The following is a 19,011-nucleotide window of genomic DNA, read 5'->3' on the forward strand; positions in this document are numbered from 1 at the left end:
AAATATTCTAGAACCCAAAGCTCATAGTAATAACTACAATTTGTCATCAAGTTTGATTTTAAACTTTCTGGCTGTCAAGGATAAAGAGAAACATATGAGTGTGATTTTCATTGTTTGACTAAAGAGGTACCCTGGTTCTTCAGGGATGACATATTTTCCCCCCTGGAACTGGAATCTGAATTGGGTCTTGCTAGAGCATTCTAATAGATTCTAGGTTCAAGAATAGTTTAGTAGAACTCACAGAAAGATTCATAGTATGTTTATTTTTTATACTGGCTCTCAATAAAAGTGGAAGTTGCAATATTAAAGCATAATTCCGTGAAGGTGTTTGTGAAAGGGAAGAAAAGGGGGGGAGATAAAAGATTAGAAATGTTGAATTACGGTCAAGTCCTCTGGTGGACATTGCCTTGATGTGGCAGTCGGGGTTAGAATGCCCAGAAATGGGGCGGGTGGAACGATGGTAGCCACCACGTCTCAAAGATCAATTTGCTTCAGTGGGACCTCTTTTATGAGACTTTGATGGCTGAAAGTTCAAGATTGGTATTCTTTGGCAAGAACTTCGAGCACAAACACTTTTGAGTTGCTGAAAAAATAGATACCCACATACTTTAGAACCCATGCACTTTGGAGGCACATTCTGTTCTGAAGATGAAAGGCCATGGGGTTTTATTCCATCCCTCCCATATTGCCCAGCTTCCTACCTCCTCCACCTCCATAGTTTTTGTTCCATGACTTCCTTCTAGTCCCCAATCCTCTCCCCATCCTTCCTTCTTTACTTGGCTATTTCAACATGGTACTACCTGTAGACAGCGTGTGCAGTAAGATGCATGCCAGGTGGGGACATCTAGAGAAAGTTCTTTTGGACAGCAAGACATGGTTGGGTGTAGCACATTTGAAATAACTGATTTGAATAGTTGTTGTGCCATGTCATCCACATGTTGTGTTTAAGGCACAACCGTGGTCTCGGCCAAAGAGGATTTACTTAGGCCCAAGTGTTGAATCCCATTTCAGACCCAGCTCTGCTCAGGGCAAGTGCCCACCTATCTAGTCTCCTGCCCCTCCTTTTATATTTGTTCCTTTTTTGTTCTGTTTCATTCATTGTGAATAGGCGAGTAAAGTAATACACGTGAATTCACTCACTGTAGTGCAGTGGTTCCCACATAGTTTTCACAGTGAATTAACCACAAACCTGATAAGTACTTTGTGTGTGCACGTGCATGTGAGTGTGTGTGTGTGTGTGTGTGTGTTCCTTCTAAAACTTTCCTCCACTCAGAAGTGGGATCACCTATCAGAGACAATTAGAGGGTGACGTGATGGCTAAAATGCTTACAATTAGATGCGTCGTTTACTCCTCTGCTGCATGGGAGGAATGTTTCTGTTGTGGAAACCCAGTCCTCTTCCAGATACTCTAATCTCAGGCACACCTTTTGATTTATATGGCTGCAATCACCAGTGCATGTCTAGTTCCTCCCCTCTTCTATGCCCCCCTACACCCAGTAGGTCTTTTTCCTGATTTCTGGTCTAAAAGTCTAGGAACTTATTGGACCCTGGGATATAAAGGAAAGCTCCACAGTCACCTGTATTCTCACCTTGCTTCTGAAGGGTAGTTCCGCCAACCTACATCCCCCATGTCTACATGAAGACTTCTGAGGTTCTATTTGGCATCATCATGAGGGTGAATATTTATCATTTGTTTTTCTTTCTTCCCTTTTCTTTTTTAAATTTTCATTTGCAAACCACCTCCTCAGCATGTTATCCGAGCTCAGCGGGCCATCAACAATGAAATGGCACATCAGCTGTACGTGCTCCAGGTGCTTACGTTTAACCTTCTGGAAGACAGGATGATGACCAAGATGGACCCCCAGGACCAGGTGAGTGCTCCGAGTACAGGTCCATGAAGGAGAGGATGTGTCATTAAATGTCTTTTTCTTGGGCTACTCTGAAACCAGGAGTTTGTAGGTCACGATATTATTGTTTCATTATCATCTCAGAACTTGGGGGAATGGATTGTAAATTTAGATGAATCTAGGCTCAGAGCATGCACTGAATGGATTATTTCATTACTCATCAAACACATGCATCTTCTTTGCTGGATAAGAAAACTTGACATCACGTGGCCACAGACCTTGGCCCTTGACCCCAGGGCTCTCAATGGAAACAGCTATGGTCAAATACCAGACACCTAGGGCCACTTGGTAGCTCTGTGTGATATTGATTCTGCAGGTTGAGGAAGTGATTTCTATTTTCCAATGATTAGTGCGAAAGGCGGGGGGCCCCAGGTCATCCCTGATTTCTGGGCTTGCATTTGTGTCTGTTGGCTATTTGCCATAATTGTCTCTAGGTCTCTGGCTGTTATGCGTGAAAGGTTATGTCTCCATCCAAATGGCTTTTGGGGAACTTTACTGTGTGAGGACAGAGTGAGGGGAAACAGCTGGGAGCCCTGCCGTAGCACATTTTCAACTTATGCAGCGCTGCAGCTTTGGAAAGGAAAACACTCATTATTGGCACGTGAGGGCCTGATCGATCGCAGATGTGAACTGCACATGGGACGTGTGTAAGTGCTGCAGCGCTTCATTCATGGCATGAGGCCATGCGACTAAGAGTGACGGAGAGGCTTTGAGAGGCCATCTAACGTGCTCCGGATCTTGGCAAGGCCAAGTGCAATCATCCCAGAGAGATGAGACTGTCATCTCACCACTTCTGGTGGAGGAAGGCAATGCATCTGAATGGGAGCAGCCCTCCCTGTTTGGAAACCCTTCCTTTTATTTATTTAAAACAGTGTTTTTTTTCCCCTTATTGTGGTTAAGTACACATAAAATAAAATGTACTACTGTAACCATTTGAAGGGTTTGTTTCTGGGAAGGCACTTCTAAGTGAGTTTAGGGATTCCTTGTCACTGAAGACCTGGACCTCCCAGTGCAGTACCCCAGGTCCCCACACTTGGCTTTCTCCCATCACAAGCCTTCCATTTAGAACTTCACCAGACCACGCATGTAAGTATTCCAGATGACTTGGCCGTGAGGATACTCGTGGAGTAAAGCCAGGGCTGACCAGCAGGAAGAATGACAGGACAAGGAGGGGTTTGCAGAGCCCTAAGTTAGAACATTGGATGCCTTTTATCTGTTTTTCTTTTGCCTGAATTCAGTGATTCATTTAGACCCTGGGGAAAGAGGGAGTGTATGTCATACCACACAATGAAAGCAGCTCCCCCCTCCTTCCTTTCTCCCTAACGCCTTCAGGCTCAGAGGGACATCATATTCGAACTTCGAAGAATTGCCTTTGATGCGGAGTCGGAACCAAATACCAGCAGTGGCAGCATGGAGAAACGCAAGTCCATGTACACCCGGGATTATAAGAAACTTGGCTTCATTGTAAGTAAGCCATCCCCAGTAAACCCTCTCCTTCCAACATCCCGGGGCTGACCTCAGCCACATAACTCACGTCTCCTCAGAGCGTGTGGTCCGCTTGCGCCTTACAGAATAGTTTTCACATTTTCCAGATGTTTAGCTGGTTTAAGCAGGATCACATGAAAATCTCTCCTGGCTGCAATGAAGTGGAATAACTTGCACAAGTGCGACTAATACTGAGTTTGTTTATTCTGCTCTGATTAAGTGTAACCAAGAGCATTTAGCCTGGGATGCATCTAGAATTGATTGAATCTACTTCACAAGATGCTTTAGGTTGTATTTGAATGAAGTGGGTGAGGGCAACTGTGGGATAGCTCTGATTATTGGGTTGAGTGATGGGATTCCTTACATACATTGATTTCATATCAAACTCGAATTGAGAGTCTCCTGAAATTTAGCCTCGATGAGATTTATGCAACGTGTATTTTCGTAAAAGTTTCGTCTTGCTCTGAATGCTAATACACTGTCTTCTAGATTTTCTTTTTTTTCATTTTGCAAGTCAGAACACAGCTTGTCCTAAATATAATCTGTTTCATTCTGGCCTTTACCGCCGTCACGTTTCTATGTGACCTTGGGCTAATAAGCTCAAATTCTGCAGGTGTGAAATCGGGTTTCCATTTTAAACTCCATCATAAACAACAGAAGTGAGATTTGGGCTTTAGTAATTATAAATTACTAGGCCTTATTTTATAATTGCAAGTACTATTTCCTTGACCACAGACACAGAGATTAAATTTGTACACATTGATATCATGCTTTAGGTGTTATTTGGGGGAACTGGTCTTTGCAGGGAATTGTCTTTGAAAATATTTCCACGTCAGTTAACATGTACTGTTTTTCATTCCTGAGTTTTTCATTATTTGGATATACTACAGTTCATTTAACCAAGCTCTTTTGCTGAGTGTTTCAGTGTTTCGAAATTATTATTAAGACTATTATTAACATCGCTGCTGCCTTTTTATGCATGTCCCTGATAATGATATTAGGATTAATTTGTGGAACTGTCATTTCCATGGCACATATTTTTAAGGCTTTTGATATCACCAAATTGCTTTCCACAAGCATTGAGTATTTTTCACTTGTAGTGGGTCAGAGTGACTATGTTTTTGAACCTCTCCAATAATGTTTCTTAAACGAAAAAAAAAAAGATCTAACAATCTGACGAGTAATTGTTTATATAGCGGTCATCTTAGCATGTCTTTTCTAATAAGAATAGTTGTCAAACATTGTATTCAGCATTGCAACGTGCTTTGCAGAGGTATTGTGACGTCATTTTTATACCCCAATATCCTATATTTTGACTATGACATTCCATTTGATCTTTTTGTTTGACTTGATTTTTAAAAAGATTTTAGCAAACCGTTTCATGAGTGATGGGCCAGGTGTGAGTTCCCTGGACTTGGCACATATCCATGCTCCATCCAGGCGCACGGGCGGCGCTGGCCCTGCCCTCATCGGTTTCCCAGGGATTTAGCCAAGGGGATGTGAATGGAGCTCACATCCTACCCCATCTCCTGCTCCTTCCAGGTTTCATTTTCGTGTGTTGAGCGAGGCATCTCCAAGTGACCTGGGAAGTTTTGCAAACTCACCCAGTCTCCTACGCTTCAGTCATATCAAAATGCCCAGAGCACATGCTTTGGGAAATGCTCCCCATTCATCCCCATCGTCCTGATGGAGAGCCTGGTGTAGGGCGCGTCTGAATCATTGCCTTTCATCTTTCTCCTTCAGCTACCACCTGGATTCCTGGTGCGTTGGAACTGTGTAGGAAATGCAGAACTCTAGCTCTTTACACCTACGGTCCCCTCCCCCAGAACTCATTGTCTGTTGGCCCAGCAGTTGGATTCCCAAAATGCACCGTGTCATTTCTGGCCGTGTGTGTGAGGGCAATTGGGGGAAGAGCACTTGGTGGGACTCTGATTATTCCAGGTCTCCAAGAAGGGTATTCACACAGGGGTAGGAGGTATGGAGCATGTCCCTTTTTACGTCCATGCTCTGGTCCTGAGTGAGCTCGCCCGCGTATTCCATGAGGCCAAGTCTGCGTGATTTTCCTCAGTGTAGCTCCCTGTGTCCTAACATGTTTATTAGTTCCCCCCACAGTTTACTGGTAGAGTATAGCTGTCTTTATTTTCAGTGTCAGCTGAGTGTTCTGTTTCATGAGTACTTTAAGAAAAACAATGCATTTTTTTAAAACTGAAAGTGAATTTGATGTGGTTTTAAGGCCTTTACCACTTATGTGGCCTCCTCTCTAAGGGCTTGAAAAGTCATTTTTGAAAAAGCAAAGACCTTGGACAGAGAATAACCAAGAGGGAGTGTTGGCTCCCCTTATGTTTCATGTTCTTTTTTTAGTTTCAGTTCTAGTCCTTCCTCTGAAACTTCTCCCAGGCCACGCTTTTCCACCAGAGAGTTGAGAAATTGTAAAGATTAGTTAGTAATGATTCTTAATGCTACAAGTGACCCAACAGCTCTGACAAGTAGAGATTTCTGCTTTTGAATATCCTGGCAGCCAGAAATAGACAAGCCCCAAGTCAAGGGAAACGCGCGCTTACTGCGCCACCTAGAGGCCATTGTGCAAAAGCGCCGCAAGCCGGCCGTGTACATCTCCATAGGGTCTGTCCACAGAAGCTCTAGACACAGTAAAGGGTCCTGGTGCAGGACTCCCTCTGTACTTTCAAAAGACAAATAATCTTACCTGTTAGCTCTTTCAGGATCAATTTGATATTTGGATAATCTTTGGGATCTCTTTCAAGAAAAAGTTTCATTCATCAGATGAAGACTACGTTTTCTCATTTCCCGTTTTCCTAGTAGGTAGTGCCCAAGAAGTGTGAAATGACACTTTTTTGAAGTCGAGTGGGCCTGCAGTTTAATTCCATCTTTTCTACTAACAAGCCCTGGGCCAGGGGGCCAGTTAGTTAACCAGTTTGAACATCGGTTCCCTCGCTTGTGAAACTGGGCAGGTATTCTTCTGTTTCCAAGTTGGTGGAAGGCCCTGCCTGGCATGGAGGGACGCACCCGGCAAATGGTATGTCCCTTCCTTGCTCTTTGGAGGGCCCATATCATGGAAATCATAGGCAGCTTTTAAAGATTCTCAAAGTAGAAGGGGCTGTTGCTCCAACAAGGCAGGAAGAACAGTTTGTTAAAGAATGATAAGCACAACATCTTTGAGAAGGCAGATGGGCTTCTCTTATTCCTTCTCAGCATCCGCACTGAGCAGGGCTTTTCTTTTTTTTTTTTCTTCACGAAGTAATTCGAAAATCTCAACCTAAAGTGGGTAGATGGTTGGTATGCCTAGTCATAACACAGAAAAGCGCCTGCTTTTAAAACAAAGTTGCTTAATCTCCTATGATCTCTTAGTCGATTCTCTAGTTTCAACATGACTTTCGAGGTCCCCTGGTTGGAGGAGGGGGTTAGTGTTGTCTGGGAGATTAATATTGTTTTTATTGGAACCCTAAGGAAGTGTGCATGTATTCTTCCAGGTGATAGAAGGCAGATTCTCATTTTTAGAATGACCTTTTTTATGAAAACAGAAAATGCCTATATACAAATTATACCCTGTTGGTTATAATGACCAAGAACTGTGCAAGATGGTTTTTATATTCCGTGAAAAGTTGTGTTCCCGAGTAGAGACCTTTCAGAATTTCTCTCTCTTGATGTTGAATTGATAGCTTGTCTGTTTGTGAATTTTACCTTAGCCCTGTCTATTGGACAAACATTTAAAAGAAGATGTCTGTATAGGCACCACTCAGAGTTATGTGAGTTCAGTTCCAGATGACCGAAATGAAGCGAACATTGCAGTAAAGGGAGTCATGGGAATTTTTTTGGTTTCCCAGAGCATATAAATGTGTTGTTTACATTATATTGTTGTCTATAAGTGTGTAATGGCATGATGTCTAAAAAATGCACATATGTAATAGTATGATGTAAAAAAAATGCTTCATTAAAAAATACTCCATTGGTAAAATATGCTAATTATGATCTGAGCCTTCAGCAAATCATAATAATCTTTTTGCTGGTGGAGGGTCTTCCCTTGACATTGCTGGGTGCTGACTGATCAGGGTGGCGGTTGCTGAAGTTGGGGGTGGCTGTGGCAACTTTTCAAAATAAGACAACAATGAAGTTTGCCACATTGAATGACTGTTCCCTTTATGAATGATTTCTCTGTAGCATGTGATGCTCTTTGATAGCGTTTACCCACAGAACTTCTTTCAAAATTGGAGTCAATCCTCTAGAACTCTGCCACTGCTTTATCTGAATATAAAGTTTATGTAATATTCTAAATCCTTTGTTGTGATTTCAAAAACCTTCACAGTGTCTTCACCAGGAGTAGATTTCATCCTAAGGAACCACTTTCTTTGCTCAACCATAAAAGGTACTCCTCATCCATCAAAGTTTTATCGTGAGATTGTAGCAATTCAGTCACGTATTCAGGCTCCACTTCTAATTCTGGTTCTCATGCTATTTCCACCACATCTGCAGTTACTTCATCCACTAATGTCTTGAACCATCCAAGTCATCCATGAGGGTTGGTAACAACTTCTCCCAAACTATTTTGCCCTCTTCCCATGAATTACAAATGTTCTTAATGGCATCTAGAATGGTGAATCCTTTCTAGCAAGTTTCCAATTTACTTTGCCCACATCCATCAGAGGAATCACTGTCTATGGCAGCTGTAGCCTTACAAAATGTTTCTTAAATAATAAGACTTGAAAGTTGAAATTACTATTCAATCTATGGGCTATAGAATGGATGTTATCTTAGCAGGCATGCAAACATTAATCTTATGGTACATTGCCATCAGAGTCTTGGGTGATTGGGTACATTGTCCATAGTGGTAATATTTTGAAATGAATCCTTTCTTTCTGAGCAGTAGATCTCAACAGTGGGCTTAAAATATTCGATCCACCATGTTGTAAAAGAGATGTGCTGTCATCTAGGCTTTGCTGTTCCATCTATAGGTCACAGACAGAGTACGCTTAACATAATTTGTAAGGGCCCTAGGATTTTCAAAATGGTAAATAAGCATTGGCTTCAACTTAATGTCATCAGCTGCATTAGCCTCTAACAAGGGAGTCAACCTGTCCTTTGAAGCTTTGAAGCCAGATATTGACTTCTCAATAGCTATGGGAGCCCGAGATGTCATCTTCTTCCAATAGAAGGCTATTTTGTCTACATTGCAAATCTGTTGTTGAGTGCAGCCACCTTCATTAATTATCTTAGCTAGGGCTTCTGGATAAATTGCTGCAGCTTCTACATCAGCATTGCTTCTTCACCTTGTACTTTTGTGTTAGTTTATTTCCTTAAACCTCATGAACCAAGCTCTGCTAGCTTCCAACTTTTCTTCTGCAGCTTCCTCACCTTTCAGCATTCATAGAGTTGAAGAGATTTAGGGCCATGCTTTGGATTCAGCTTTACCTTGAAGGAATGTTATGGCTGATTTGAGCTTCTATCCAGACTACTAAAATTTTCACTATATCAGCAATAGGGCAGTTTTGCTTTCTTATCATTCATGGGTTCACTGGAGTATTTTAATTTCTTTCAAGAACTTTTCCTTTACATTCACAACTTGGCCAACTGTTTGTACAAGAGGTCTAGGTTTTAGGCTTTCTCGGCTTTTGACATGCCTTTCTCACGGAGCTTAATCGTTTCTAGCTTTTGACTTAAAGTGAGAGACATGTGACTCTCTTCCTTTTCCTTGAACACTTAGGGGCCATTGTAGGATTATTAATTGGCCTAAGTTCAATATTGTTGTGTCTCAGAGAATACGAAGGCTGCAGGAGAGGGAGAGAGATGGGAACGCCTCATAGGTGGAGCATTCAGAACACATACATTTATCAATTAAATTCACTGTTATATATGGGTGTGGTTCATGATACCCCCAAACAATTACAATAGTAACATCGAAGATCACTGATGACCTTAACAAATACAATAATAATGAAAAAGTGTGAAATATTGCAAGAATTACCGAATGTGACAGAGAGGAAGTAAAGAAATGTTGGGGAAATGACATTGGTAGACTTACTTTACGCTTTAATTTGTGAAAAACACAATATCAGAGAAGTACAATAAAATGAGGAATGTCCGTAGTTCATTTTCTGATGCATCTTGAACCAAGGTAGATGTTAAAATTGGGCAAGTTTTGTGTTTTCCCCCCTTAATTCCCTTTTGTTTGTTTGTTTCTTTAGCTTGCATTGGGGCCAAAATAAACTCTTTTTTAATAGAATCTATTTCTGAACAATGTAATGTGCTTTAACATAAAAAGTTTTGGTAATCATCTCTTTTAACATTTTCAGATTGTCTTAAAAAAGTGAGTAAATTGTGAAGGTGGAAAAAAAGTAATGGGAGAAATATTGTTTTAGAATTAAGACTCTCTTTTAAACTGTAGGTTTTATTGTATTCAGGTATGGTGAGTCCAACACCTCTCCTGGAGATGGTTGCTATTGAAAACATAGTTTGTTCTCACAGTGCCTAAGAGCATGTCACACCACACAGGGACACATGGGGAAGCAGCAGTGTTGGTCAGGAGGCAGAAAGAGCAAGGGGACAAGATGGTCAAAAGCCTTTGTTGTGATTTCTATGGAAAGGCAGTGTAAGCAGGCTTAGGATTGGCTGGCTGGGATAATTTCACTGGGCTCCAGAGCATAGAGGCTATCCCTAGTTGTGGTACCTGGCCCTGTGTTGAGTAGGCAGGGGGATAGTGGCTCAGAGTGCAAAAGCCTGATACAGGAGAAGATTGAGGCGTGGGATCTGGATTGGTTGGTTTGCCTATGACAGGCACTCTTCCTATCTCTGAGGAATTAGCTAACCCTGGGAAGGTCAGTCCCTCTAAAGTGGGCAAGGATCCAAGTTATCAAGGCATCAGAAAAGGTAAAACAAAAAATGACTAATACGGATTCATGTTCAGATTTTTAGAAGCTTTTTCTACCTTCTTGGGTGAAAGAAGATAATTATGCATAGTTACACAAGTGTAATTATGCATAATTACATATGCAGTGCTTGGTGTCATTTTAATATATTTTTTCTCAAATACAGATGGCAGGGAATGAAGTGAGATGCCTATTTGTATATCTCTTCCTCCATCTCTGTCCCTGTTTCTGTTTTCATACCTCAGAAGGAAGCATCCTAGTCTAAATGCCACTAGAATTCAACAATTACTGTTGGTGTGTGACATGGAGATTAAGCTTGGGCCCTGGATTCAAGTTGCGCAGGGTGGATTTCTCACCCTCCCACTCACAGGCTGAGTGACAGGCAAGTTACTTGACATTTTCATACCTCAGTTTTCTTATCTTTAAAATGGGGCATGATAGTTATCTCTATAGGTTTCTTGTGTGGATTCAATTTGAAGATACTTATAAATCATACAGCACGGTGCCTGGCACATTGTAAGCAGACTATGGATTTAGATGCTAGTATGATGACATGACAATTACTATTAATGTTACTGTTGGAACATCACCCAGTGCCCCACGGCATTAAGACAGACAGTGATGAGGAAATTTGAGAGCTGTAAATTGTCCCAGGAGGATAGGGAGAAAACACATGGTTCAAAGCAGCAGTTAAAGATGAAAGAACATCGTGTGCTTGGGAATCTGCAAATGATTTGTCATGGCCAGTGTTTATGAGCAGAGAGTAGAGTTGGCTTTGCAAGTGAGGGACAAGTTATAGAGACTTTTAAATTCAGAAGAGTTTGAAATACAGTCAATCCTCATTATTCATGGATTCTGTGTTTGCAAATTCACTTATTCACTAAAATTTATTGGGTAACCCCAAAATCTACTATCATGGTGCTTTCAGAGTCATTTGCACACACGCACAGAGTGACAAAAAATTTGAGTTGCCCGACAGGCACATGAGGTCAAACAAGACGGCACTCTGCCTTTTTGTTTCAGCTGTCGTATCATAAACAAGTGTCCTTCTCACAGTCTGGCCAGGGCCACACTTTTTGAAAATGGGTGCTTTGTGTTTGTGGCTTTGCCGTTTAAAATGATGCCCTAGGATAGTGCTGATCTGGCCCATGTTCTGTGTGTGCCAGGCTGTGATGTGCCCTATGGAGAGAATATGTGCATTAGAGAAACTTAGTTTGGGCATCAGTTATAGTGCTGTTCCTGTGAATTCAGTGTTAATGAATCAGCAGTATATGCTAATATGTTGTGTATTTAGAAACCCATGTAAAAAAGGTTATGTATTGATTGGTGGACAGAAATCTTATAACCGGAGGTTCAAAGGACCCTAACCCTGTTCAGTGTTTGTTAATTCAGGGTTTGCGATGACTTCACAGAGCATGATGACAGGAAATGTGGAGAATCGAGTGCCTTTAAGTGTCTGGGGAGCTTTCAGGCAGGGGTAAGCCACAGAGAGAATCCCAGGCTGTCCAAGGCTCAGCAGTCTCCTAGCCACCTGTCCTGTATGTGATAAGTGGGCAAGAGAAAGTCACCCTGTCTTAACACAGACATGCAGGAAAGAATGCGCTGGAAATGGGAAATCTAAGTGAATATTGACTGTAGAAACAATAACATATTAAAAATATACATAATTAAATCATACGACAGCAGTGACGTGGAGCGGACAGGAGTGATAAAAATGGAGTCAAAGGGAACCAGCATTGCTGGGATGTGGTACAAAGCTGTCTGGGGAAGTGTGCGCTGTTTCTTGATATGTATTTCTCAGGTAAGTAGAATTCTTTTACAACCTTTTCTCAACTTTCTTTTTTTTCTTTACGTAACCACATCTGGAGTTATCTGCTCAGTGGTATTGTTGAGACTTCTTCTGTCTTGATGGTAGGGGGTACCTGAGCCTCTTGGACATTTTTCCTTTTATCTCAGTCTTTCTCTTCCTCATTCCAACAAATAGCCAGGACATTCTGAAAGGGAAAGCAGCCAAAGGAGTACTCCAGGAGGTCCTAGCAAAACCTTGTAGGCAGTTATGTTGTTCCCTTCGTTGACGGGCAGGTGAGCCTCGTGTCTTTCAGAGGGCTCTTTCCAAACAGTTTCAGAGAAGGCCACCAAGGTCCTGTTCTGACACGTCCAGGGTGAGCTCTGGTATCGTTCTTGGCTGTTTTGGGCTGAGTCATGCAGAGCATGGCATGCATGGCTGTCCTGTTTGGTTTTAAGTGTGGAGACCATGCCTTGGTTGAAGTTATCTCTGCGCATGTAGAAAAGGGAAGACCAGCTTTGGAAGGCTCCCTGGCAGAACCCAGAAAGACCAGAGGTCGGGTTTTATTTCCCACCACTCACCCGAGCGGAGAATTCCCTAGGACGAGAGCTCCTGCATGGTCAGCTCTTCATGCGGGTGTCTGAGGCCTTGTCAGGCGCTTCCATCTCGGTTAGCGTCATCTCACTTCCTCATGAAAAGGGCGACACCCCGAAGTTCCACACGGAATACTTGCCTGCCTTTCCTTCCCTGACCTTGCTTTGCTCTCTGGCTGGAGTGGGAAAGGACAGTCCAAATCGGAGCCGTGTGGCTCGTAGGGGCCGCCGAAGCCTGAGACGGAGCCTGGGCCCCGCGATCCACGTCTTGTCTCTTACATCAGTCAGGTCGGTGATCTTCCGTGTGTGACATGCTGTTTTCCTTCCCCTGCCCTTGCAGGGGAGGGAGCCCCGAGGACACCTGTGAGATCCGGGACAATGTCATCTTAGACTCAGCCCACAAAGACCCAGCACTTAACCAGCTGCGGACGCCCCTGGAAGCAGGCGAAAAGCACACCTGTCTTTACTCTCCGACAAGGGACACATGAATAATTGTACTTTTAAAATGTGTTGATTTTTTAAAGGAAATATTCTGAAGGGAAGCTTTTAAAAACAAATGATCAATGACTCATCTTCGTGACAATATTTGAGCTTTGTTCTCCTCTTGTATTTGTTACTATAATTGACATTAACTTTAGGTAAAAAAAAATTTCTCAGGGATAACTATTGAAAAGACAGGCTTCTCAGCTCCCTGTTTCCCCCACCCCTTCCCTGTTGGGCACCTGTTTCCCCTGGAAGGGAAATTTAGAACTGATTTTTTTCTGGTCACCAGGGGGCGCTCCTAGCCAAGGCATGTGCTTGTTTTTGTAAAGAGCAGCGCCCATGTGCTTGACAGGGTGGAGTACTTAGTGGGGTAATTTTTTTAAAAAGCCTCAGTTGAAATCTTCCGCTTTCCAGTTTTAGCTTAAAACCCACAACAGTGATGGCCCCTTTAAAACATGACTGTGGCAGAAAGAGGCAACTGATTAAACAGTGTTATTTATTAACCTCTTAGAGTATTCTGCATACTTTCTTGGCGTCCTTTCTTTGTACCTAGTACTGTGGAGCCACAGGGCACACCCACCAGGTTCAAAGATGGTGCACAGGAGATGAGGGCTTTGTAACATATAAACAAGTCAATTTTATACCAGCCTAACAGCGTAGCTTTGCAGAGCACAGCCTCTAGGGCCAGACTGCCTGGTTTTGCAACCCAGCTCCATTGGTCATCAGCTGTGTGGCCTTGGAAAATCTCCCTAACCTTTCAATATACTTCAGCATCTTCAATAGTAAGACGGGTATAGTAATAGTTCTTACCTACGCTTGCTATGGAGATTAATGAGTTAATAGATGTCAAGTTCATAGAAACATACCTGGCATTGAAAACATTTTAATAACTAACTATTGATATTACCATTTGGATCTGACAGTTATAATGAGTCTGGGGTCCGCATTTCCACCCCTCCCACCGCCCACCCCCTCAGGATGACTGGGACCGGTCTCCATTTGACCATCAAATCCGAGAGTTGAAATAACCTGTAGCTTCAAAAGCGGAGCTAATCCTGAGGGATGACATGTCCCAAAGCCCATGAATTCTAGAGAATTCTAGAGGGCTTAGGAGTGCTTAGCAGGGCAGGAATTTTAAACCCCTCCAAGAATGTCTTTAATGAAGTGGTGGTTCTTTTTCCTCGGTCTGTTTGCTACTCGGGAGCTAGCATGCAGGCCCGCCATTAAGCAAGGCCTTATGGGTCCAGTCTGTTGCAGGCCTCTGCTCCTGTGAGAATTTTCAAAAGGCGGGGAGGGCTCAAACCCATAACATAAATCAGAGAAATCTTGCTGTCCACAACAGAAAGCCCTTTTCAGTTGGCTGACTCCGTCCAGGATAACCCTTTAGAGTGCCCCGGGCACAGGACAGACTGTGCCAGAAGAGTGATTGAGCAGTTATGGGGTCCTGATACCTATGATGGGTTGTAAACATCCAGCACCTCATCCTATTATGCTTTGCTGTCATCGCCTGGCCTTGCGAGTCTGCGCCTGGTAGGATCATCCCTGAGAACCATGCTGGCTCTTGTGGGGTGCAGGCAGGGGGGTAAGGAAGTGGCCAGTTCAGAGACTCATGATTCAGTCGCCTGCTTGCTGTTGACAGCCATCAAACAGCCCCGCATGAAGCTAGCATGCCTTCTATTTTCATCCTCTTTCTTGAGACGTTTTTCTTTTCCTTTTCTCCAAATGGTTACCATTTGGCAATGCGTCTCAAAACTCTGAATTTGGTGTGAAGTGACCTCGGGAGAGGAGGTGCCAGCATGACATCCGGACCTGTTTCATGTCTGGGAGGAAGTAGTTCATCCATCGGGAGCTGGCGTGGGATTCTAATTCTGGGGATGGCATTTTGTATGTGTAGGAAGACTGTCAAAACCTTTCCAAAGGGAAGGGACAGGAACCAACTTGAGAATGACGTGGTTATATAAGAACTGTCCCAATGGAGGCATCTTGGCACACTTCCTGTACTTGTTCATTTTGAAGAGGTGAGAAAGGGGAACAGGAGGAATTCTCCATGAACTCGTGCAAACCCACAAACTTTCCAGTGAGAAATGACGTATGCCCCTGAGATGGTTCTGGAGACAACCTAGTTAAATGGGTGTGGGTATTTATTAACCCTTTGCTTTCCTCCCCCTATGCTTGCACCTCCCCTTTAAATGTTTACCAAACGGATTAGCCTGCTGAGAATATATAATTTTCAGGTGGCCCATTGGGCTTTCCATTGGTTTTATATTGATAACAAAATAGTCACTGCCGTAACCCCTACCAGCAACAGTATATTGGGTGTTTCTCGGGTCCAGGAGCAAATGGCTCACATGTAGTATCTCATCTTGTCTCTACAAGGCACGAGGTACAGCTGCTGTTATTCCTCTTTTAGAGATAAAATCACCTTTAATAAATGAAAAACCTGCCCAAGGGGACTGCCTTATTTTGGCAAGACAAGAAAACACTTGCAGACTTCGTGTGCTTCTTGAGTTATTTAGCCAGAGGTACAGACAACAGTGGAAGCAAGACCGTGAAATGGATGAATGCAGCATAGCTTGGCATTCTTTCTGGCCTCCCGAGGTCCGGTGGGGGTGTGCAAAGCCGGGACACTCTCCGCTCCTATAGAGTCCTGCCAGGATTGAGAAGCTCCAAAGACTGTCTCCACAGGGCCTTTTCATTCTCAGGATGTTACTCAGCCCCATTATGGAGACCACACACCAACCATCCATTAGCTTCTCCTTAAGAGAACAGGTACAGACCATTGACATCGCTGGTTCTCAAACCCAGCAGGAACAAGGCCACACCTTGTCCCAGGGTAGAAAGCAGAGTCCTGCTTGCTGGCTTTTGAAAGAAGCCCTGCTTCCAGTTTTCCAGAGCCCTGGAAAGCCTTCCCAAGTACTGAGGGCCAGCAAGGGACACGCCACCATCTGGCACCGTTTCTGCCTGACTCCAGTCTCCCACTGAGCCTCTAGGCTGCACTGTGTTGCTCTTGAAGGAAAAATGGAACCGCTTATTTAACCTCCACCTGCTGTCTCCATGTTGTCCAGTCATTTGCATTTCGTTGATTTTGTTTCTGCATTTCCTTTGCCCCTTGCCTCTCCCTCACCCTAATGTGGAGCTCCTTCCCCTCAGAAATGCCCTCTCTTTACCACACTGATGCTCTCCTAGTTCCATAGCTAAAACAAAGTAATAAAGGAAAGGAAAGCAAGTGCTTTGGTGATCGAGGTCCCACATGCCCCTTCCTTACTCCATGGAAATCCAGAAATTGTCCTTAATTCTCTTGTTTCCCGTTGTTCATGAAGCCTGATGTTAGCAATTGGATTTTGCTTCTCTCGACCACCCAGCCCTGTAATATATTTATCTGCGATGTAATCCTATACGGTCCTTCTTAGCTCTCTGGAAGGACTTTCCCACATTCCCACTGCAGCCATTTCTTATCACTCATGAGCCTTTGGGGAAAGGGGACAGGCTGGAGAATGGGGAACAGGAAGATGGAGACACATGTGGTTTGGCTGCTGGGCTGGAGGGACCTGCCACAGAGGACGTTTGGGGCCAGATCTCTTAGGAGGAGAGCCCTGCCAGTCCTTGCAGGTAGGAAAGCTATGGCAGGAGGCACTACCCTCCCTAATTTTGGAGGACCCTGCAAAGTCAAGCAACTGCTGCGCGTGGAAGGGAGTGCCGTCTCCAGCTGGGGGCAGGCTGAGGCATGGAGGAGGGGATTCGCTGTGATTTCTGCTGTCTGGTCTGGGTGATTCACTGGATGGTGTGACCCAACTGGTCACCTGCAGAGTACCTTGGTAATAACAGATCAGACAAAGGAATAGGGCCATGTTGGAATTTAATCTAGAACAAAAATAAGAGACTAATGAATTGATTCATTTTTTCATGCAGCCGTATTCATGAGTCAGTATTTATGTCTATTCATGCCTATTCATAAATACTAATTATATTTAAGGCCCTGTGAATAAACCTCTAGTCGCAAAATGAACCAGGCAGAAGCCAAGATGCTTGTGGAACTGACTGTTCGTGAGCTCCCTGTGCCTCTGGACCTCCGCACACGCTGTTCCCTCTGCTTGTACGCTCTTCCCTGCTTTCCCTCTTCTCCTACCCTTCTGCAGTTCTCAGCCCAGCCGTTACCTCTGGGGGGATGTGTTATATTCTTAGACTGAAAAGGGTGACTCAGCTGGAAGCTTCTCCAGCTCCAGGCTTTTCTGTTTCAGCCCTTGTCGCCATCATTGGTGTCACTTGCTTACTAGCTTGATGTCCCTCAGAGGGAGAGGCCCCCATCTGTTCTGCCACCATTGCAGCCCTCAGACCCAACACGGTTCCTAGCATTTGATGGACATATGGTGTGTGTTAAATGAATGAATCAATTAACAGTTCTATCATTCAAGAAGGGATGTGTGTGTGTGTGTGTGTGTGTGTGTGTGTGTGTGTGTGTGTGTCTCTAATACCAGGTAGAAGTTGACAGTGCCCTGAAATTCCAAAAAGAAATACAAAGAATTTGTTTGAAATTATGTGGAGGGGACCGTGGGGGTGAGCATGGAAGAACTGGGAGTGTTTGGATTAGAAGAGAAGCAAGGGACCAGCGAGAATTAGCTGTGAAGGGGGAGAAGGCCCATGGGTGACAAGTCGGGAGTGGAAAGCTGAAGACCGTGAAGAGAATGTTCCTTTGATGCCAATCCGTGGAAGACTGGGGTGCCTGGATGACAGTTGTCATGTTCTTACTAGGAGGTTATGTGATCATTCTGTCACTTTGGTGGCAGTATAAATAAGATGACCTTTTGGTGTGTATTCTTTCAACCTTTTTTCTCTGCAGACATGGGGATGTGGCAGGATTTGTAATGGTGGCAGTGCTGTCACAGAACTCTGTTGAATACCCAAGCTGGGTTCTTCTCAGGAGAGTATGTATAGTAATTCATATGTTTACTTGTGTGCATGTAGTGTGTGCATGCATATGAGTGTATACATGTGTGTACATATGTGTGTTCATTGATGATGAGAGAAAATACGATGGCCTGTAAGCCAGGAAGTCTCCCAATTTGTTTGTAAGTGCTTGGGAACAAAACTGGTGCTCTTCCTACAAAAAGCCACCTGCGTAGTCCTATTTTTAACGTCTCCTAGTGACTCAACACTGTTTATGTAGCACTGCCCTATTTTAAGTGCTGGGTGTGAGTACACTGCGAAAGACTGCTGGTTACCAAGGGGACTCCCTCTCTAGCCCCTGGTCCTGCAGGGAGCCACCCTGAGTGGTGGCCTGTGGCTCTGTCATCCTCTGCCAGCCCCGAGCCTGGCAGAGCACATCCTTCTCCGGAGCCATTGAGTGCTCTATTCTTCCTGTTCTTCCACGCCTTCTGCACGGCTTCCACGGCTGCTGCAATAACAGCTTTGTATTTTAACTCAATTTGCATGTCAGAAAAAAATCACCTTGATCTTAAAAGAGGTTTCTGTGAAAACGTCAGCCTGGCAGAAGTGCAGGGAGCGAGGACCTTGGTTGAAGAAGCATCACTTTGTGGCTGTTCAGTGTAACCCTGACTGGTCCAGGGGCTTGGAGTTTGCTCCGGCTCCCGAGTCTTAACTCCCCACGTGCCTCCTTTCCCTTCCTCGGGGAGAAACGCAGGGGAAGGTGGGGAAGGCCCTCGTGAAGGCCTCGGCAGGTTCAACCGGGTAGTACAAAGAAGGTCGAATTCTTCACAACCCTCAGAAAAGTACCCCCCTCCTCCCAGATCTGGGAACGCATCTGCAGTGTTTGGCTTTGTTTTTTGAACTTTTACCCCATGCTTGAACTTTTTCTCTCCACTCTTGAACATTTCTTTCTGCTAATCCATTTAATACTTCCCTACTGTGGAAACTTTGGAGAA

At 44.0% G+C, this 19,011-nt stretch overlaps 1 protein-coding gene across 9 annotated transcripts in view; it reads left to right on the top strand.

Annotated features, from left to right (window-relative positions):
• The window catches only part of ELMO1 (engulfment and cell motility 1), a 478,109-nt gene that overhangs the window by 186,741 nt on the left and 272,357 nt on the right, over positions 1 to 19,011 (top strand). For all 9 annotated transcript variants that reach the window (XM_081079148.1, XM_081079151.1, XM_081079150.1 and 6 more), the window contains 2 exons: positions 1,749 to 1,871; positions 3,240 to 3,371. In XM_081079148.1, the coding sequence (XP_080935274.1) occupies positions 1,749 to 1,871; positions 3,240 to 3,371 (255 nt within the window). The remainder of the gene's footprint in view (positions 1 to 1,748; positions 1,872 to 3,239; positions 3,372 to 19,011) is intronic.

Source organism: Rhinolophus hipposideros (genome assembly GCF_964194185.1).
Source record: "Rhinolophus hipposideros genome assembly, chromosome: 18".
NCBI lineage: Eukaryota > Metazoa > Chordata > Mammalia > Chiroptera > Rhinolophidae > Rhinolophus > Rhinolophus hipposideros.